Source organism: Stenella coeruleoalba, assembly GCF_951394435.1.
Source record: "Stenella coeruleoalba genome assembly, chromosome: 11".
In the NCBI taxonomy this organism is placed as follows: domain Eukaryota; kingdom Metazoa; phylum Chordata; class Mammalia; order Artiodactyla; family Delphinidae; genus Stenella; species Stenella coeruleoalba.
In genome coordinates this window covers 85482711-85505339 of record NC_137157.1, presented here as the reverse complement: position 1 = coordinate 85505339, position 22629 = coordinate 85482711, and the positions used below count along the sequence as shown (strand labels likewise).

Here is a 22629-nt window from a genome sequence, read left to right as displayed (position 1 = left end):
GCTCCTGGGCAATTTACTTAGCCTTTCTGTGCCTCAGTTTCCTATCTGCAGAGTGAGGATAATAGTAACACAATGAAACCTGCCTCATAGGATTGTTAAGAGGAGTCAATGTGTTAGTACAAATAAAGTGCTTTCCGTAGTATCTGGCACATAGCAAGCACTCCATAAACTTCATTCAGGCACTTTATTCAGCTAAGAGAAGCTTCCTGAGGCCTTTACCCCGGAAGCATGTTCTTCAGACACTTGATATTACCTGACTGATCCTTTGGTTAGCACAGTTTAGTGCTGAGTGCAGTGGAAGATACGTGGAGAGACGGAAGAGAGCACAGATCTCTAGGAATCGAGATTGGATACGTAGGACCCGCCATGCTCTTTAGCACATGCCGTGGCTGGTATGTTCTACAGACCACTTTGTTCTTGGGTGTCAACTCAATTTCTCCCACCCATGTGCCCATTCTAGAGGTAAGGTTCTAGTTAGCTACTAGGTGGTTTAGTGTGTTGGGGCATGGATAAAGGAAAAAGAAATATAGAGTCCTAGGATTTTATATGATATACATGAAGTCATTTACAAAACAGAAACAGACTCACAGATATAGAAAACAAACTTATGGTTACCAAAGGGGGAACCATAAGTTACCAAAGTGGGGAGGGATAAATTAGGAGTTCAGGATTAGCAGATATACACTACTATATATAAGATGGATAAACAACAAGGTTTTACTGTAGAGCACGGGGAACTATATTCAATATCCTGTAATAAACCGTAATGGAAAAGAATTGAAAAAGAAAATGTCTACACGTCTAACCAAATCACTTTGCTGTACACCAGAAACTAACACAGCATTGTAAATCAACTATACTTCAATTTAAAAAAAGGTGTAACTTGAAAGTCAAAGGATTTTTAAAAGGTCGGAACTACTGATCTGAGCATTATTATTGAGGAATTCTTGAATGTCCTATAAATCACAGGTCATAACGCCATCTATTTTACAGGGTTTAAAAAATGTGTGCTTTTTCCCGCCCTATAATCCTATATTCTTGGTGTGTAAGCTCATGAAAGCAGTATTTCCGTAAACACTATATCGATCATGTGCATTTTAGGAATATTCACTTAAATGGGACCCCCTTTTTCCTTTGCAACTTTCATAATAGGCTGTTCTCTTTTAACTGCAGATGACACCACTCAAGTTACCTCTGATTATGAAACCAATAACAACAGTGATAGCAGTGATATTGTACAGAACGAAGATGAGACTGAATGCCCCAGAGAGCCTCTGAGGAAGACATCACCTTGCAGCACCTATACTCCTGAGGCCATGATATTCCTGGTAGCCCCCCATCACTTAACTCATTCATTTACTTGAGAAATTGGTTTCTATGACAGGAATTGGCTTAGAAATAGATCCCTGAATCATTAGGTTTGAAGATGTGTGTCACTTGGGTTATACATGTATTATAGCCCTCCCTATATGGATCAACACAATTTTTCTCTATCCAAGTCTTACTGGTATCTTAACGGTCCTATTATTTAGTGATTAAGAACAGAAGTATTCATCTCCACAACTGATTACAGATATTTCCTAACCCAATCTAAAAATGTAAATGTGCATAGGAAAATGAATTATTTCAATCAGTAAAATAATATTTTATAAATATCAAGCAATCAAAATGAAATATATTAGTTATCGTAGGGCTTCTGTTAGTTCTTCTCTAGTACCTCCTTGATTTAGAAAGTGAGCCAATATTTATTTTCCTTGTTAAATTAAACCAGGTTTACATTGACACTTGCTACCCATTAAAACACCTTTTAATGATGATGTATTTTGTGTGTTTAAAAAGATCCACTTAAAGAGGATAAAAGCATACATTTGAGTCTGGTTAGTTTGGAGGAGGCAGCAATGGTAGAAAATAGTTGACTGTCATGTGATTATCAATTGCTGCTCTTATCGTTTTTCTTTTACCTGATTTACCATTTATACTTTTAAATCAAAGAGATTGTCAGATAAAATAACGTATATGGGGCTTTCCTGGTGGCGCAGTGGTTGAGAGTCCGCCTGCCGATGCAGGGGACACGGGTTCGTGCCCCGGTCCGGGAAGGTCCCACATGCCGCAGAGCGGCTGGGCCCGTGAGCCATGGCCGCTGAGCCTGCGCGTCCGGAGCCTGTGCTCCGCAACGGGAGAGGCCACAACAGTGAGAGGCCTGCGTACCGAAAAAATAAATAAATAGATAAATAAAATAACGTATATGTCTCCTTATCCTCATTATTTTCTATTTTTTTGGTAAATAAACTCTTAAGAATGTCTTCATTTGGGACCAGTTATAAAAATGTTTTCTCATATATACAGTGTGTGCTTTTTGGAAACCATGGATCACATGAATTAAATTAAAATCCCTGAAAATTGTAGTAATTGTAACTCTACAGGATTAATGCTGATTTTGAAGCAGTAATATAAATTGGACCAATTAGAGTAGGGGTGATTTACTCCCCCTCCACACTCGTGTTTCTTTTTATTTATTTATTTATTTATTTATTTATTTATTTATTTATTTATTTATTTATTTTTGCTGTGTTGCGTCTTCATTTCTGTGCCAGGGCTTTCCCTAGTTGTGGCGAGCGGGGCCACTCTTCATTGCGCGCGGGCCTCTCACTATCGTGGCCTCTCTCGTTGCGGAGCACAGGCTCCAGATGCGCAGGCTCAGTAGTTGTGGCTCATAGGCCTAGTTGCTCCACGGCATGTGGGATCATCCCAGACCAGGGCTCGAACCCGTGTTCCCTGCATTAGCAGGCAGATTCTCAACCACTGCGCCACCAGGGAAGCCCCTCATGTTTCTTTTGAGAGTTCAATATAAGCCAGGAATCCTCAGAAAAACTTACGTAAAAATATAGAGCTAAGTTTGCATACAATTTCAGTGTTCTGAAGTACTTGAATCTTTATTTAAGAACTCCACAGAAGACTAAAAAGCAGTTATGTTAATTTATGAAAGAAACATCTAATTTTTCCATAGCGTGTATGAACCAGGAATAGGCAGGCACTTAATAATGTAAAATTCATGGTCTGAAACAGCATTAAGACCTTTTCTCCTTACCTTGGGGGTCGATGTTTTGATTTTTTTTTTTTTTTGAAGACCACTCATTCACCCTAAAGTCATTTATTTCAAGTAACCTCCATTGTTGAATTGAATTTACCAAAGAAGGAGCAAATTGCTTTGTAGAAAAACTGCACGCTGTTAAAATATTTTTATCTTCATTACAGGACAAACCAATTCTTGCTCCTGAACCTCTTGTCATGGATAACTTGGACTCAATTATGGAGCAGCTAAATACTTGGAATTTTCCAATATTTGACTTGGTGGAGAAAATAGGAAGAAAATGTGGCCGTATTCTTAGTCAGGTAAGAAATGCACTCATACTTATGACTATAAATGTAAAAAAAAATTCCTTGTTTGTTTAAATCTCTGTACATACTTAACATCAGTGGTGAATATTAGGTGGAGAAAGGAAATTTCAGTACCCAACACTCTGTAGATTCCTTGCTGGTGGGATAACAAAAAAAATTAGAACTTCAAGTGAGTAGAATATCATGTTCTGCAATTAAAATATTATGTATTTTCTAAGACAAAATGGAGGGGGCAGGGATACACAAGCAAGATAGAGAAGTGATCTAAATTCATAGAATTCAGCAAAAGAAAAGCTGACCCAAGCCCTCACAAGAAGAAAGCTGCCAACTTATAAACACTAATTTATTGTCTGTGATTATTTCCAATGACTATTTTTTTTAACTTTTGAATAGTATAGTGCTTACGCCTTATCAAAAATAAGATATTATGCAGTAGTGTGTTTCCTCCAGTGCTGTGAGAAACACATTAGAGTTCTTTGTATTTTAATATGGAAAACACCTTTAGGTATCACAAGAAATATAGAATACGAACTATTACTGCATAACGAGCCTTTTTTTCCCTTAAGCTCAGCTACTTTCAAGGTTTCCCAAATAAAGAAACGTTTTGTTTCTCTGAAGGAGAAAGAAAACATACAGAAATTAAGAATTTGAACATGTTTGTTCTCAATAAATAAAACGAAACAAAATGGATTTGCTCTATTATTGAGCCCCTATCAAAACTCTTAATTAATGGAGATGATGGAATAATATTTATCAGCTTATCTTAAAATATTTTAGGTGAGTTCTTACAGATTGAAGAAATATCACAGCAAATATACTAAAGACTATCAGGTTTGTTAATATCAGATTTAGGTGAGAATTCAGGACCCACATTTACTGGAGCCTCTAACCCTTCCCTGCAAAACACTAGAAAAGAAATCACTTGTTGGACTGATTTCTACTCCATGCAGTGAAGACAGGCTTTCTTCAGACCTCGGAGCAAGTATGAGTGTAGAACTTTGGGGTGAGGGTTCCTGATCCGTGAAGGTTTGAAGGAAGAAGATAGAGCGGGCTTTTCCCTTGCTCTTCAGTTCCTCAAACATGAAGTGCTAGGCTAGTCTCCAAGAAGAAAGATGTGTCCCTGCCTTAAAGGAACTCCCATTCCAACAGGGAAATTAGATACGTGTCAAAATAATGACTTGCTACCTACAGAAGAAGTATGCTCAAATGACAGATGGCTTGTGAAGCGCAAAATAATTACAGTTTCCATAACATGCGGTTGTTGCCTCTACTGGACTCTGTTCTCACCATGAACACGTTGAGAACCAGAGTGGCAGCCCTTGCACTTTGACTAAGAGATACTACCCCTTTCTTTTTTTTGTGAAAACATTTTTTTTATTAATGTAACATTGGTTTATGATATTATACAAGTTTCACGTGCACATTGTATTTCTTCTTCAGTAGATCCTACCATGTGCTCACCACCAAAAATGTAGCTTCCATCTGTCACCGCACAGTTGACCCCCTTTACCTTTTTGCCCTCTCCCATCACTACTCTGTTCTCTATGTCGACATGTTTGTTTTTTTGTGGTTTGTTCATTCATTTTGTTTGTTTGTGATATTCCACATACACGTAAAATCATTTTACGGTATTTGTCTTTCTCTTTCTGACTTATTTCACTTGGCAAACTATCCTCAAGGTCCACGCATGTTTTTGAAAATTAATAGTCCCAGTTTTCTTCTCTTTCTTTCTCCTCAGTGCTGAGCAGCACCTTCAGCATCTTTTATGCTCGCTGATCTTGAGGGCATGTTTAAGGGTAGCTGTTTTATCCAGTCCACCTCTGCCTCATGCCTTGGGGCTTTTCCAGGGAGGTTTTGTATCCTACTCTCTGAAACTCATTGCATACCAGAACTCTGAGGGAGTGATTTCACCTGGAAATATGCCTGTAATGGTGCCACAAGGAGATGTGGCAGTGGGCCAGGAAGTCTTCTTTCTCTTCTACTGGAGAGTGTGTTCCCTGGGATGGAGAGAAAAATCTCACATTGTTTTGTATTTGATGTATGTGTCACAGACTTCCCAAAACTTTACAACTTAATCTTCAGAGTAACTTGGATGCAGGTATTTCTTTAAATCTCTAGTTGATAGAAGAAAAAACTGAGACTTAAAATATACTGTTCATCTAAAGTCATATTGGACACAGGATTTGATATATCTGTATATCGGAAGTCCAGGCTTTTTACCTTCATTTCAAATCCTTTTCAGCCCCTCATAAAATGCATTTATTTATTATATTTGCAAACTCTCAGAATGGAGAGTCTGAGAAAGTCGAAAGTGGTTATTATAGCAGTTGGTTTTACAGAACAAGTGACTGTACCAAGTAACAGTGCAGGTACCTAACCCCCTTGGAGTTCTGTGAATGGGGATGGTGGGGCGGGAGGGTGCAACTTAACCAGTTTTGCCACAAAATGTTTTCTAAAAGTTGTGAATACAAGTAGACAATAGAAAGATTAGATATAATTAACAATTAGATTTTTGTATCTTTTTTCCCAGTTATCTTTCAAAACTAAATACATAATTGTATGGTCCTTACTATGTCACTGTTTATTTTTCCAAAATACAAAACACTGAACTTTGAGAAAAGACAACTTTATTTGCCTTGCTGTGGGTTTTTTTTTCTTTGATTTGAGTTTATAAACACAAAAAACATGAAATTTTCACTGTGTAAAGGCATATTTTTTTGCACTTTAGTGAGACTTCAGGACAGCTGAAATGAATTAACTTCAACATTCCAAGAAATCACCTTTTGGCTGAGACTACACAGAAAAAGTCTCACTTCAAAAGACTTTTAAAGAGACATATGTGCAATGGAAATGTTTTCTCAGCCTTAACATACTGCCTACGTTTTTGATGATTATCATGTTTATTTTAACAAATTTAAAAGGACATCATTCAGATTTTGGAAGAGTATTTACCTTTTTTGGTTACCAGTATTTACCCAGTTAACAGTGACTTTCCTTTACTCACGAGTTTGGATCAGTGGCCGTTGATTTTTAACAGCTTCTTGGTGAAAATTCTCCTATTTTAAAATCATACTCTAAAATATCTTGTCTTAATTTTTCAATTCATCTTTCAGATGTTTTAAGAGAATAATAGGAAACTTTAGTCATTTGCAATCCTAGCAGTATTGCTTTTCAAATAATGGTGGTAGAATTTGGAGCAGTAAAGAGCACACCGCTTGAATTCTGGTCTGATAATGTGTCAACTGTGTGATCTTTTACAAGTCATTCGACTTCTCGGTGCCTTAGTGTCTTCTGATTTCAAATGTTAGTAATTAACAGTATCTATCTCATAAGATGCTCTTTGGATGAATTAATATAGATAATTAATATATGTAAACTGCTTAGAGCAGGCATCACACATATTAAATGCCATATATATATACACACACACATATATATGTCAACAGCTGCAGCTGCTGTTATTGTTATAAATACTTTTTATTGAAGTAACATGCATAGTTAAATCCACTGGGTATTTACAAACAAGAACTCAAATATAGTTTAAAGCAATAGTATGCAGAAGATAACTAAAAGAAGAACTAGCTTGAAATATGACAGAAACCACAAACTTAACTTTCTGTTACATTTTTAAAGAGAGGAGGTGGAGATTTTATGTAACACAGAAAAAAGGGAAAAATTAAATATACTTGCCATTCAGAGTGAAAAAAGCACATATACTATACGTACTCTGTTCCCAATGGGCAGCCACAGTGCTCCTTTTAGAACTTAAGTTAAATAAATTAAGACACTTCCCTGCTCCAATCTCTTCAAAGGCCCCATACTTCTCTCAGTGTAAAAGTCCTCATAATGATCAATCTGGCTGTCAAACAGCAAGATCGCAACCCACACAGTACCACTCTACAGTTACTAACTTAAATTTTACTCCTGTCTTCATTCACTCTGTTTTAGCCATGTTGGTCTTCTTGCTGTTTCTTGAGTATAGCAAACATACCTCGGGGCTTTTGCTCTGTCTTTTTCCTCTGCTTAGAAAACTCTTTCCTCAGATATCCCTGTACCTCACTCTGCATCTCCTTCAATTATTTGCTCAAAGTCACCTGAATGTGCCTCTTCTAACCACCATATTTAAAACAGCAATTGCCATGTCCTCCCTTGCACTCTGAACCTCCATCCCTGCTTCCCTTTTTCTCTTTTCATATAACATCACTTTCAGTCATAGTGTATACCTTACTAATTATGTCTATGGTTTACTGCCCTACCCTGCTAGACCATAAGCTCTTTTAAGGAAAACTTCATTGTTTTGTTCATCTATATATATGCCTTGTAGATGGAAAATTGTCTTAGAGTAGGCACTCAAAAGACATATGCTGAATGAATAAATCACTTTTTTAGTTATATATACCTGTGTATAGATGTACACAAATACATACATAATATATGTAACTGATGAACATTAAATATCTAATTAAAAAATATTAGTGAATTTGAACAGATTAAAGTCAATAACAAAAAATAGAAAAGTAACCATGAAGTATTATATCAAAGATTTAGAAGAAATATTTCAAGAGAATTTTAAGAAGGAATGCAAATAACAAAAAGGATGAATAATTCTTTCTTAGAGTCTCCTGAATTATAACCAGTACTGTGCGTTTGTGACATAAAGTGAGGCCACTTTAAATGGTGCTGTACTCCATTCTGCCATGTGAATAACCGTTTCTCTCCCCATTACCTTCTTCTGTGCCTTTTTCATGTTTTTCTTTCTCCCTCATTTGCATATCAAATATGCCAATTACATCCACAGCTATTTACTTGATTTGAATCTCCAGAGCTATGAAAGTAATTGGAAGGAGAACAGATATTCAAAGGAGAAAGAAGACAATTGAGGAAATGTAGTTTAAACATTTTTATTCATAGTGGATTAGAAATCTTTCTTCTCTATGTATTTCAACCAAGGCAACCTTTTCTCTCTCATAATTCTGTCCTCTTATTCTTCACTAAGGCACAACTCTGAATCCTTTATCTTCTAGAAAGCTTTTTTTTTTAATTTATAAAATTAGTCCGAATTAAAGCTTTCTCTCATTCTTTATTTAGCACTTATATATTATACAATTAGCAGTTTACTCAGTATTATTCTCTTATTACTGATATCACATGCAATTTAGTACCTTGATATGTTTCTAGAGTGTATACTGGATTTTTTGGTTGGCTGTTTCTTGGGTTTTATGTTTCTACCTTTAAAAATAGATTATATACCCTTTATCAGGGACTACAAGGGCTAGGACATGGAGGTCTTCAATATCTATTTATTGTTCCCAGTAAGTGTCTCTACGGGCAGTACATTAATATGGTTGATGGAATGTATACTTTTTTCCCCATTTTTCTCTTTACATCTAATACACATTGAGGGATGTTTTGTAAGGCTTTGTCTTTTTCTTTCACAGGTATCATACAGACTTTTTGAAGACATGGGTCTCTTTGAAGCTTTTAAAATTCCAGTTAGGGAATTTATGAATTATTTTCATGCTTTGGAGATTGGCTACAGGGAAATTCCTTGTAAGTACAAGAATTAATACTTTTAAAATCCATTGAATTTGTTATGGGTAATGGGGTATTGAATTATTAGCTACTAGCACAGAATTACACATTGAAAATACCCTGTATGGCCACACGGTATAGTGATTAGGAGATAATAGTTTATGTTAGAATTCTGATCCCTTTACCTATCAGCTGTTGGAGACCCTAGGTTTTACTTAATCTCAATGGGCCTCATTTCTTTTTTTTTTTTTTTTTTTTTGCGGTACGCGGGCCTCTCACTGCTGTGGCCTCTCCCGTTGCGGAGCACAGGCTCCGGACGCGCAGGCTCAGCGGCCATGGCTCACGGGCCCAGCCGCTCCGCGGCATGTGGGATCTTCCCGGACCGGGGCACGAACCCGCGTCCCCTGCATCGGCAGGCGGACTCTCAACCACTGTGCCACCAGGGAAGCCCTTGCCTCATTTCTTAATCTGTAAAATGGGGATCATAATGGCTGCTTCATAGGATTGTTATGAGGATAAAATGATGTAATAATTCTAAAGGGGTTAAAATAGTACCTTGCCCGTAGTAACTCCAATTTAATTGTGTGCTAAATAATTAAATGTTAAATTTATTGCTCATTTTATAATATACCTCCCTCATTGGGTGAATTCTCAACCTTTATTCTGGCATCCACAGAGTTAAATCACTAACTATTCAAGTTTTTCAGTATAAGATAAACCTGGCTGGGAGTAGAGGGGCAGGAGGATGATGGTCTAATTAATAAAATAGGAGAGACATCTGGAAGTGGTTGTAGAGAAATTACTAGGAACATTTTAAAAATCAAGATAAATGTGAAGACCAAAGAAAGAACACAACCAGGGTTCAAACTTCTGAACTTTGAATATTGTGAGAATAAGTTTGTCATTTATAATCATGAGGAATTGGAACACAGAAGAGATATTAAATTTTCAATATGTAGCATTTCAGATTATCATCAGAACATGTAAGTAGCATTGTCCTACATGCTACAAAATAAATGGAACTGGAGAAAATGTCCGTAAATCCAATAAAAAATGTACCAAAATCATGTAGCTCTTTTAGGAAGTAAATGCACAGAAAGAAAACTAGTCAAAATAGTATCAATAGGGACTTCCCTGGTGGCGCAGTGGTTGAGAGTCCGCCTGCCGATGCAGGGGACACGGGTTCGTGCCCCGGTCTGGGAAGATCCCACATGCTGTGGAGCGGCTGGGCCCGTGAGCTATGGCCGCTGAGCCTGCGCGTCCAGAGCCTGTGCTCCGCAACGGGAGAGGCCACAACAGTGAGAGGCCCGTGTACCGCAAAAAATAAATAAATAAATAGTATCAATATATTGCCTGGAGTGTGCGTTACTTAAATTGTGTTTTAACCTTTAAGTTTTAAATTTGCTTTTATATACCTTGGACTTTAGAATCCCATGTCTGTTTGTAGTTGCAAGGAGCTGAAGTTAAATAAAAATTATATGGAGACTAGAACACAAGTGTTTTCAGAAAGGGGCAGGGTAGTGCATTAACCAAGTGATCCATTATTAAGATGTTGGTTTTCAAAATGCCATCCACATGATACATTAAGATGAAAATGCACTGTTGATGTGTGATAGGAATGAGTTATGAATGAGGAGTTAGAAATGAGGAATGAGTTACTGAATCTACAAATTGTGTGATAGAAAAGGAGAATGAAGAATTAAATCTACAAGTGAGAGTTGTTGGAGAATATGGAACCAAATGCAGACAAAATAGGACAGCGGGAGTAGAGAGAGGAACTTAAGAGCGCTGGGTGCCGTGGGAAAGTCTGGCCGATGGGGCCATGGAAGTGGGGAAAGAAATATGAAAAAGGGGTAGTTTGAAAGGATTTCAAGATAAGCCTTGATTTCTTAATACCACATTCCCAGGGCCCACCCTGGTTGGATGCCAGGGATTGAGCTAAGTGTTAGTGATTTCTCAAAGGTTAAGGAATTGCATAAATAAGCTTTTACAAGAAAGGAAGCCACTGCAAACACTAAAGAACAGCTAGTATCAGAATAAATTTACAAATTAATATATTTCAAAATATATTTTAGTGATATAATCAGCTATTGCCAAGTTCCATTGAGTTCAAATTGATACAACTACTAACTTTTCTCTAGATAGTATACCATTAACTCAGAGAGAACTTTGACCAGTATTTATTTAAGTGTAAAAAGAAGTTTTCAGGTTCCAAATTTTATTATTCATTTTTATATTATTACATATTTATATGTTACAAGTAAACAGATATTTTTCCTGAAATATCAGGTTCTTCATTCCAGGTGAAAAGAATTGTTATCATAACTTTACTTGTTCTGTTAGAAGTCCCAGACACTTCCCATAAAGAGAATTTATTTATATCTTCTCAGAGAAAAAAGTTTTAATTGATGATCACTTTTAAATAATAATACCTTGCATGTTGTAGGGTTGTAAATTCAGACTAGTATGGACATCTATTAAGAGCTTTGTTTATCATTATTTAAAATTTGCATGTGCAAAAATTTGTTGTATGTCTACTAATTTAACATCTACTCATAGAGAACTGTATTTCTAATATCTCTGTATAAGCCCACACAACTAAATGAAAAAAGCCAAAGGGAAACCAAAGTGGGGTTAGATTAGCTTTACTATGATAGTGAGCTAAAATATTAGAAACTAAATTTTTATTATAGTTCCAAGTTTAACAGTTTCCAAGAGGGAAGGTATGAAAGCTTTTAAGTTTGTACCCAGAACCCTTACTAAAATTTGAAAAATCTATTAATAGATTTAAAAATGAGATAGATTCTATAGGTAGATATAGACAGATAATTTCATGGAGCAGCTGTGGGTAAAATTATAAATATAGACAACTCACTGATAGAAATGTGATACCAAAAATATATTTGTTCAAAAAAGATTAGGATAAATTATAATTTATATTCAATCGCACAGAGAGAAAATAATGTTTGATATTTTTCGTAGTCCCTTTCAGTTGGGCATTTTTGGCTAGTAAAGATGATAAATTGTTAGGTCATATTCATTCATGGATTCAAAGTTACTCTTAACAGAGCATTTTCTATTTACAAAGACTTTCATCTCTAAAATATATTCTTCCTAGCACCTCTCATTCTCATTAGTCAAGTTTGAGAAGTGGAGATAATGCTTCAGAAATACCTACAATCATGTACTATTTATTTGTTTAAAAAAATTTTTTTGAATTTTTACATTTTATTTTATTTATTTTTTTTATACAGCAGGTTCTTATTAGTTATCCATTTTATACATATTAGTGTATATATGTCAATCCCAATCTCCCAATTCATCCCACCACCATGTACTGTTTAATGGCAGCCATGAGAATAGTCTTGGCTCAACTTAGTTTAGTTCAGTTCGATTAAGCTATATGTGATGTGCCCACCAGTTTTAAAGCTAGATACGGAGTTGACGTGGAACAAGCTAGAAGGGCAGAATTATCACAGTGTTAGCTACATTCCAAAGAAAAAAAAGTATTTCAAGTCTCATTTCTGTTCTTTAGTATTAAGACTTTTCCCTCACCCTTTGGTGAAAAGGCACATAGAGAATTTTCAATGGAAAATCTATAAATTTAGGTCTAAAAAATCTATAACTTTTACATACAACCCCAGCCTTCCATACCAGCTCGCTTCAACCCGCTGCTTGAGGCATAAGGAAAAACTGAGAAAACAAGTGTATGAAGACAGCAGAGGGGATGGGCAGGCTCTGGGAAAGCGTAGGGCGGGTGATGTGTTAGTGCATGCATGTGTGTTTATGTGTTGTCAAAAAGGCAGGGGAGGTTGCCTGGTGGATGAGAGAATTATTAAGGGATTTGTCCAAAATGCAGAGATGAAGGAAGAGGATGAGAATAATAATGACAAAATAAGAAGAGCTCTGATATCATTTCTTAGCCCTGTCAGTTGCCTTCCAGGGCCAGAAAAGGAGCGCTCTGAGCATATTTGTATGTCCTACAGAAACTCGTCAATCCTCTGTGTTGACCGAGCTAGCATCTTTCCTGGGTGTCTTTGCTCCTGAGCTGGTCCCCAGAGAATTAACGGCAAGAGCAACAGTGATACCAGCACTTGACACAGTATTTGCCCATAGTACGTGCGAAGTAAATATTTGTTGAACAGACATGTTAATGACTACTTAAAGACAGATGGTTTTTCCATCCTACTTAAGTGATAGTGACAACATAATTATTTTAGAGCTACACCTGCCAAACTGTATCTCTATCATCTATAAATATATGTATGTATTTAAATGGAGTTAGGCTTCGTTAGCTATTGTTTTATTTAGTACTTTTGAACCTATACTCAAAAGTAAAAGGAGGAATTTTTCTTTCCTGTATACTGTCTTTCCCTAGTTTTTTAATCAAGATGATACTAATCTCTAAAACACCAAAAATGTTTAAAGAAAAAAGGTTTTATAAGATGATACTAGACGTATAAAATGTGTTTGGCCGCTTTCTTGTTTGTACATTTTCAGCACTAAATCATTTCAATTGTTCATTGCAAGTTTATAAAACTTACCTATCAAACCTTCTGGACCTGGACCTTGGGGTGAGGAACAGGGCAGGAAGCAGGATAACTCAAGAGCAACAAGTTCACCTGTACGTGGTATTGTCTATTTCTCACCCCAAAGAGGCTCGGCCAGCACCCTGATACTAACACCCACCCACCCTTGTGATACTGGGCACAAGCGCAGGTTTCCCTGACTTGCAATGGTAATGGTAATTACATCCACACAGTAATCTTCCCAGCTTGCCACAAGGGAAAAGAACTTAACCCAGGAGCTCCCTCCCAGCATAGCCCCAGACACTCTCTGACCAGGCTGCATATTCTTCCTCTACCAGGTCATCACTGCCTTCTCCCTCGCCCAGGGCTTAGCATAGTTTTTATTTTAGCTCTTCAATTCTATTCTTACAAACCCAGCGTTGATTTTGAAAGAAAACAGGTCATCTGTGCTAATCTGTCATCTTGTTTTAAGAGCAATCATGTATTTTATGTGAATGATATTTACATCAATGGCAAGCTTCCTATATACCAGCCACTTTAAAATAGGTTCCCTTCTGTAATTCTCACAATTGGACTATGAAATAGGCACTATTATTGTCTCCCTATTTTTAAGATAAGGAAATGAGACTTAAAGTTTTAAGTCACTCACTCAGTAACACAGGTAGTAAATGTCAGAGCAGAGACAAAGATCTGTCGTAGATCGAGAAACTTCTACCGTGATCAACTTCGTACATGGCACAGGTATAGACATAAAATGTAATTGTCTTAAATCACTTGAGATAGTCCATATACAGAAATAGAGACTCCAGTTTGAATAAAATTGTTCTTTGGAAACTAGGTAATATCCGCATTCACCTCTGGCAGTGACTGTGAACAGGTTTTGCTGTTGACCCCTGGGGAGCCTAGGAGATCTGCTTCTCAAAGCTCTTCTGAAGACATCCACTAAAGACCTCACAGCCCCTCAGTGAGTTCCTGGAGTGTTCACCCAAGATTTAGCTTAAAGACTGACTCCTAATAGTTCCAGAAATGTAGGAACATAGGCATCGTCTTCCCGCATTCTCCTGTGTGCCACCAACACCACAGATGTCATAGTTTCTTCATTCTTCCCCGACCAGGGAACAGGTGTTTCTCTCAAATTCCCACTATCATTCTGCTTGTTCTCTTCTGTTTTTGCTTCTCATCTGTTGAGTATTATTCAGAGATGTAATCTATTACATTAGAGAAGGAAACTGTATCATGGTTGGTCATTAGGAATAAAATGTGTAAAGATAGCATATTTAGGGTAAAGCATACCAATCAATGAAGTATTTTGAAAGGCCAGATAAACAAGAGGAAAACATGGGAAAATTGCACAGAGAAAGGTGAGCCAAGAGCACAGTGGGCCTTTGGTCATGGTTCCCTAGAAGCTGAACTGCACATGTGAAAATAGGACCCCCTTCCCATGGTAATGACATTATAACTAGGAGATTTGGTTCCCCCTTAGCTTTTACTCTTCGGAATGGCTCAACTCCCTACACTATTATACAAAGAGGTTTTAATTTTTCCTCTTTAGGTATTTCCTAGAACTTTATTCCCAAGTTAGAATTTCTAGATCAGAGAACATTATCGATTTTGCTTTTGCTTTTGCTTTGTGGATTTAGTATACATATAAAAAATGTGTGATTCGTTTTATTACAGTGTTTTACGTTTGATACAGAAGAAAAATACTATGTTCAGTTCACAAATTATATTTAGATGCTTTTTATCAGAGATGAAATACTGGGTGGTATAGACCATTGGTCTGATCTAGGTTAAGTATATCATGGGTCTTTTATTCCAGTCCTCTGTGTAGTTTTATACAGGAACATGGGAATAAGAACAAGGGTAAACATCACAGTGGATTCAGAGAGTGCATTTCCTACATATGTTAGGTTTCTGGTAGACTCTAGACAGATTTTTTTTCATTTCAGACATCTTTATGTGTAATGAATGTTATTGCTGTATTTTTTTCTTGTTACTCTCGATGTTACCGAGGAATGGAAGAGTAATCACAGAGTATTTGTCCTAGAATATTTGGCTGTCTTTCACTGGGGTATTAAAATGGGAGGACTAAACTCTTTATCCAGTAGGTGGCACTCTTGGTCCTCGGACCCCGGCGTTCACAGATGAATGACTGTTCCTTTGCATTGGTTACAGACCATAACAGAATCCATGCCACCGATGTCTTACACGCTGTTTGGTATCTTACGACACAACCTATTCCCGGCCTCTCAACTGTGATTAATGATCACGGATCAGCAAGCGATTCAGGTAGTATGAAGTCCCTCTGTGCTCCCCTGTAAATTATGGGAACAGAAGAGTGTTTTTTTTAAAAAGGAAATCAAGACAAATGATATCAGTTTAATACTTTCTTAAAAGCTCTATTATCTTCATTGTCTCTTCTCAGATTCTGACAGTGGGTTTACACATGGACATATGGGATATGTATTCTCAAAAATGTGTAACGTGCCAGATGATAAATACGGATGTTTGTCTGGAAATATCCCTGCCTTGGAGTTGATGGCCCTGTATGTGGCTGCAGCCATGCATGATTTTGATCACCCGGGAAGGACTAATGCTTTCCTGGTTGCAACTAGTGCCCCTCAGGTAAATCTTTCAATTTTGATCAGAGGAAATAATTCAATTTTGAGATTTCTCTTTAGAAAATTAATTTGATAAATCTGACTTTCACTTTAGCTCATATTCACGTGGTGCCTGTTTATATTTAGCCCTGAGATAAAATTCTTAGAGACCATGCTCATTTTGAAAAGGTATCATGGTTTGTTCTAAGTCATCAATGGTGCATATGCAACTTTATCACCCATGGGGATCCCTTCTCAATTTTCTTAGGAAGAAAAACCGCTTGAATTCATGTTAATGAACTTCCCCAACAGAGAAAATCTGACCTATACAAAAGTTTCTTTCTGAAAAGATTAGAGAACCAAATCTTTCTTGGTTCTCTAATTTAAGAATTAAAGGTTTCTTTGGATATAAATTTAAGACTATTAAGAATGTAAGGCTCCTCTGGATATAAATCCCATTCCTTTGAGCTATATTCATTATAACAATTACTATTCTTATGGCATTTTTATTGGTTAGGAAGAATTAAAAATCAATTTATTTCATTCACCTAAGGGAAATTTTTTACCTGAACATAGTACTCCAAAAACAGTAACTTTAAAGAAGTTCATCTTGGCATGTAAATTAAAGTCCAATATTAATCACTAAGTATTTAGGCAACTCCATCTATATAATTAAATTTAATAAGCTTCTCCTTGATTTAACCAGCTGGACCCACGTTACTAAAGATCCCAAGATCTTGTTTTTCTTTCTGGAGGATCTAGAGGCCAATCTGGTCCAGTATTTTTTTTTTTTTTTTTGGTCACGTTTGCTTTTTGTCTTTTTCCCCATTCTCCTCCATTTCCACACCCTCTCTTATAGACTAGTCTAGAATTTTCTTCCAATCTGTATACAATACAAATATCCTGATTTTTTCCCTCACTGCTTACTGTAATTTCTTTCACTGTGCCGTTCATACACCAGAGTATATTTTCCCTAAAGATAAGCAAATCCTTTTGCCAACACCATATACCATTCAATTTTCCTACACACGCATGCATTTTCAGTTGCCTCACTTGGTATCTCACGACACAACCTATTCCCAGCCTCTCCACTGTGATTAATGATTACGGATCAGCAAGCAATGATAAATTAATATTTATTAATATTCACAAAATATCAATTTTCATGTCCTTGGTCTTTTTTGTCCTTATACCCTTTTTCCCCTCCATCTAAATCTACCACACTAGTCTCCAAGCATTTTTTAGGCAACTTCCTTTTCCTTTGCAGCATCCCTCAGCATTACTAGAGAATTTCAAACAAGTAGATATTTACTATATACTTTCAATTAGTAGACAGGGGGTGATATTTCCTATGGCTGATTGTGGGGTAAGAATCTTTTGAATTATGGGCTTCTCAGGGATTCCATTCCTCTGTATTAGTTATATGTATTTAACTAAAAGGAAGTCAGTCATTCTAGATGTGGGAAGTAACTGAGTTACTTCTTAGGAATATTAGTATATTTGCATATTTTAATGGTTAAATTCCTGTGCCCTGCAAAATAATAATAATAATCTGATAAAAGCTAACTCTAAGCCCTTCAATTGCAAGAATCTGAAATAAAGTTTCAAGGAAATGAAATAACGTTTCAAGGAAATGAACTTTATCTTACAAAAAAGGAAATTTAACCCAGAAAAGTAAACAATGTACAGCAGTAAGTGCTTCTTAATAACTGGCTGCCACGAGATTACATTCCTGTGTTCCCTGATAAAAGCGGATTCCAAAAGCTTTGCATATTCTCATTTATTTTTGTTTTTTAATTTAAAAAGTTGAACTCTTCACTCTCGTCTTTGCCTAGGCGGTGCTCTATAACGATCGTTCAGTTTTGGAGAACCATCATGCAGCTGCTGCGTGGAATCTTTTCATGTCCCGGCCGGAATATAACTTCTTAGTTAACCTTGACCATGTGGAATTTAAGCATTTCCGTTTCCTTGTCATTGAAGCAATTTTGGCCACTGACCTGAAGAAACACTTTGACTTCGTAGCCAAATTTAATGCCAAGGTAACTAGATTTGTACCAGTCTTCATTTTCTGGCCACATTGAAAGAAGTCATGGAATCAAAGTGTTGAACTCACTGCTGTCACCTCATATATGTCAAATGTGAAAATGAGAGGCAATGAAATGTTTAACCAGAAGCCGATATTTAGGCATTGGTCCTAACCTGGAAACCTGATACGTTGAGGTGCTGTCAGTATAGATTATACTTTGCACTACAGAGAAATAATAGAATTCTAACTATCGTTGTGTTTCTGTTTGATTTAATTTGCTCTCATCTCCATGGAATGCTAACAGAAATTACCTGGCAGTAGTAAAGGTCAAAAACCTGAAGCAGAATTTCATACCTCAAACATAAATGCCCAAATATTAACTCAAAATTTCTTATTTGTAGCCACATTATTTTAATAGTAATTTAAAACCTATGTTAATATTAAATAGCATTTCTTTTCAATTAATTGAATAATAATTATCCATCATTTGTTATTTTACTTTTTTTGGTGATCTATTTTACTATTAATTTATTTAAGCCAATAACATTATTTGAAACAGCTGAGATGTTTCTCGTTACTTGGCATTCTAACCTGCACATGGTAGGAAGACAATCAATATTCTGTTGTTTATTCTCCTGTTCAACTTTTGCTTTCATTGCATCAGAACCCATTTTAACTTTGTCCCTCAAACAGGTGAATGATGAAGTTGGAATAGATTGGACCAATGAAAATGATCGTCTGCTGGTTTGTCAAATGTGTATAAAGTTGGCTGATATCAATGGGCCAGCTAAGTTTAAAGAGCTCCATCTTCAGTGGACAGAGGGTATCGTCAATGAATTTTATGAACAGGTAACTAACTTAACTATTTCTCTTAATCCTTATTGAGGCAGCTCATAAATTCCCTAAAGCTTCCAAAAGCTGAAGCGCGATCAGTCTATTGCATATTCATGCTGCCATCAGAAAAGGCACTGGCCAATTTTAATCAGAGGATTAAAAAAATGACAAAAATTGGACTAAACTGTAAGCGTAAAAACTCTAAGATAAAGTTATTTGCAAGTATTAAGTAATACATCGCCTTTCCCTGGACACTGTTAAAGATTAGAAAGAACTTTTTTGAGCATTATAGATAGGACTTATATTTAAAATAAATGTTTGTGCTTTCTAGAAAATAAGGTATTGCCTTTCCTTGGAATAAATTCATAATCAATCCTGAAATACTGAATATAGAAAAAATGTAAAGGAAAGAGAAAATCCAGTTATAATAATTCCGCTACATAGGCATAATCATTGTTGATATTTTGGTGTAATTCCTTCATTAATGTTGCTAGGTAACTTCTGGTTTACAATCTGATTTTTTTTTTCTAGAAATGAATCAGTTCAAAGTAAACACTTATACAGTAGTACTGTTAAACATAAATAAGAATATCAGAAACTATATAATCACAGAAGACATAATTCAACCCAAAGCCGGGTTGAGGTAGCAACTTTAATTGAGGAATAAGTTACTTTAAAATTCCTGGCAGCCAAGGCAAAACAAAAGGAAAACATGATAGATTATCTGTTTGTTGGATGTTTATATCCAGCATTGCCTTTTATATTCAGCATTGCATTTATATTCTAACTTATACTCTAATATAAGGAACAATGACTAGTGTCATGAGAAAGGTCATCTACTTAGACATTAAACCATTTCTTGTATTTCCCCTTGGTCAAAAACCAAACCCTCAAGATTACCAAACTGGTAAATGGCAGCAAAGCAGTCCGATAGGAATCTTAGTAATGTGGGGAAAATCTCTTAGCAGTCCAGGAAAGAAAGAGTTCACACGTATGCCTGGGTTCTTGCATATTTGCAAATTTTAGATGCCAAGGGAATGGTGACTATATTTGTATTTTACACTTTCCTTGTCGTTTGCCTTTCTAGTTAACTGTTCCTGCTACATTCCTATTTCTAGGGTGATGAAGAGGCCAGCCTCGGGTTACCAATAAGCCCTTTCATGGACCGTTCTGCTCCTCAGTTGGCCAACCTTCAGGAATCCTTCATCTCGCACATTGTGGGTCCTCTCTGCAACTCCTATGATTCAGCAGGACTGATGCCAGGGAAATGGGTGGAAGACAGTGATGAGTCAGGAGACACCGATGACCCAGAAGAAGAGGAGGAGGAAGCACCAAACGAAGAGGAAACCTGTAAAAATAGTGAATCTCCAAGTAAGTTATAGAATCTCTCTCGAATGTGCTTCTCCTAGGATTGTTTTCTTACTTAGGTTCATAATAAGTTTGATGCTCCTCGTGAATTTCATAGCTGAGTCCAAATATCACCTGCTGCGGTGATTATGAATACTCCCCCTTCCCCAATATCATGATAATGGAAATTACAGACTGTGGAATCTATTGTAATACTGTATTCATAAAAAGGTATGTTCTCTGTTATGAAGTAAGACAATTAAGTAATCAAAGCCTATTTTTCAGAGTATCTGAATGCTTGAGGAATCTCAGGTACTATCTAGACCAGCCATAGACTCTTCCTGGCTTGCTTTGAGGGAGGTGCTAAAGTGGTAAGAGGTAGTAGTCACTCATTCATTCATCAAATATTTAGTAAGCACCTATTCTGTGCCAGGCATTCTTCTAGACTGTAAAGACAGAGCCATGAACAAATCAGACAAAAAAAAAAAAAGAAAAATCGATCAATCCTTGCCCTTTTAGACTTATATTCCAGTGGGGTCAGCAGACACTAAGAAAGACAAATCAGTAAATCTGTAATATGTTAGGTACTGATAAATGCTAGAGTTTAAAAATAAAAATGAAAAATAAGAAGGATATGAAATATTGTGCAGAAAGATTAAAATCTTAGGATAGCCACGGACGGTCTAAATAAGAGAGTTTTTTTTTTTAAACCTGAAAGAAGCAAGGGAAGGAGTGATCCATGGAAAGAGATGTGGACAAAGCATTTCAAGGAGAGAGGAAAGCAAACCGTGTAAAGGTCCTGACGTGGACACTGGCTGGGTGTTCAAGGAGCGTCCGGAGAGCTGGGAGGCTGAAGCAGAGGAAGGGGGCTAGGGAGTGGGGACTGAGATGATGGAGGGTTAGAAGGTAGGGCTCTGCAGGTCACAGTATGGAGTCTGGCTTTTACTCTGAGTAAGATGGGAAGCCATCAGAGGTTTTGAGCAGAAGACTTAGTTGATTCAAATTATGTTTTAACTGGATTGCTTCAACTGCTGCATTGAGAATATTCTCGAGTTTGGGGTAAGAGCAAGGGTGTAAGCAGGGCAGTGTGTTAAGAGGCTGTTGAAATTATCCAAGTGAGAGATGACTGTGGCTTTGGACCAGGGTAGTGGCAATAGTGACAGTGAGAAGTGGTCACATCTCGTCATTGATTTGGAGTGCATCATGTAGCCGTTCTAATCTGTTCAACTTAATTGTCTATAAAATCAAGATTATTTTTCTTCACATCTTGAAATATTCTCCACTGTTTCTCCTGCCATAGGGAGGAAGCCCTAATAGCATAATTAGGAAAACCAATAACCCTTACAGTGATATTGCACAAATACTGTTCCTATGTTCATGGGAGTATAGTACGTGGTTCCTATCTACCTTCATAAAGGAAGTTCAGTCTTAATATTGATATTTTTCAAGGCCCTTACCAAAAATATTACCAATGAAAGACATTAGGATCACTTTTTCCCTTTTTTTTTTTTTTTAGCACAGTCAGGGAAATGCACGACTTCGTTCATTTGGCCATCTAGGTAAAGAGATATTCTAACGTGTGTATTAACCTATTTTGCCCTCATATAAGTGCCTTGTCGTAAGCTCACGTAAGCAGAGATAAAGAACTCATTAGTAACCATAGACTGGTGAGACGGGGCAAGTTTGGCTTTAGGTCAGACTTTTGCTTAAGGTCTAACCCGTATATTAACTTTTATACAGAATGGGAGGAAAATCAAAAGTTGTTTTCCTTCAATATTCTATTATCAAAGTAATTTTATTTTATTCCTCTGATGCTTATCAAAAGATGTCTATTAAAAAGTTTGTGCTGATCTTGGGACTCAGGGGCAGGAGCCAAGATAGGATTCATGGATCATTCATTTTCTCATTTAATAAACATGCATGAATTTTACGTTTTTACTTTTTTTTCATTCAAAGAGCCAGGTAATTTGCTGTCTGACTAAGGACTGGACAGTTTTTCCACTGAATGTTATTGGAAAGTGTGGTCAGCTTAGCCTCTGGGAAAGCTTTGTTCCCGTGGGCCCTACTTGCTTGCTATTTGAACTCAAATACATTGAAGCAACACATACATAATCTAGGCATCAGGAATTGAAGAACCCAGGTCAGGAGGTTTAACAGGCTCAACTCGTCAGCACTGGCTTTAGCAGCAAATACAACAACCAACCAAATATTCGATTTGTCTCTGTTCTGTAGGGTTGGGTGGCCATACTGACTCTCAGATTCTGGTGTGTTACTCTACTGACCTTCCCATTTTTAATCAAGCTCACTAAAGCAGGAATGAGAATTCTGTGGATTCTGTTTGCTAATGGCTTCTAAAAGTCAA

General features: G+C 36.7%; 1 protein-coding gene across 3 annotated transcripts in view; it reads left to right on the top strand.

The window, feature by feature from the left end:
* Nucleotides 1-22629, top strand: part of PDE3A (phosphodiesterase 3A) — a gene marked incomplete at its 5' end in the record, with an annotated part of 452867 nt that overhangs the window by 420998 nt on the left and 9240 nt on the right. For all 3 annotated transcript variants that reach the window (XM_079938037.1, XM_079938038.1, XM_079938039.1), the window contains 8 exons: nt 1174-1328; nt 3256-3393; nt 8838-8949; nt 15636-15749; nt 15886-16085; nt 17896-18099; nt 18780-18935; nt 20039-20291. In XM_079938037.1, the coding sequence (XP_079794163.1) occupies nt 1174-1328; nt 3256-3393; nt 8838-8949; nt 15636-15749; nt 15886-16085; nt 17896-18099; nt 18780-18935; nt 20039-20291 (1332 nt within the window). The remainder of the gene's footprint in view (nt 1-1173; nt 1329-3255; nt 3394-8837; nt 8950-15635; nt 15750-15885; nt 16086-17895; nt 18100-18779; nt 18936-20038; nt 20292-22629) is intronic.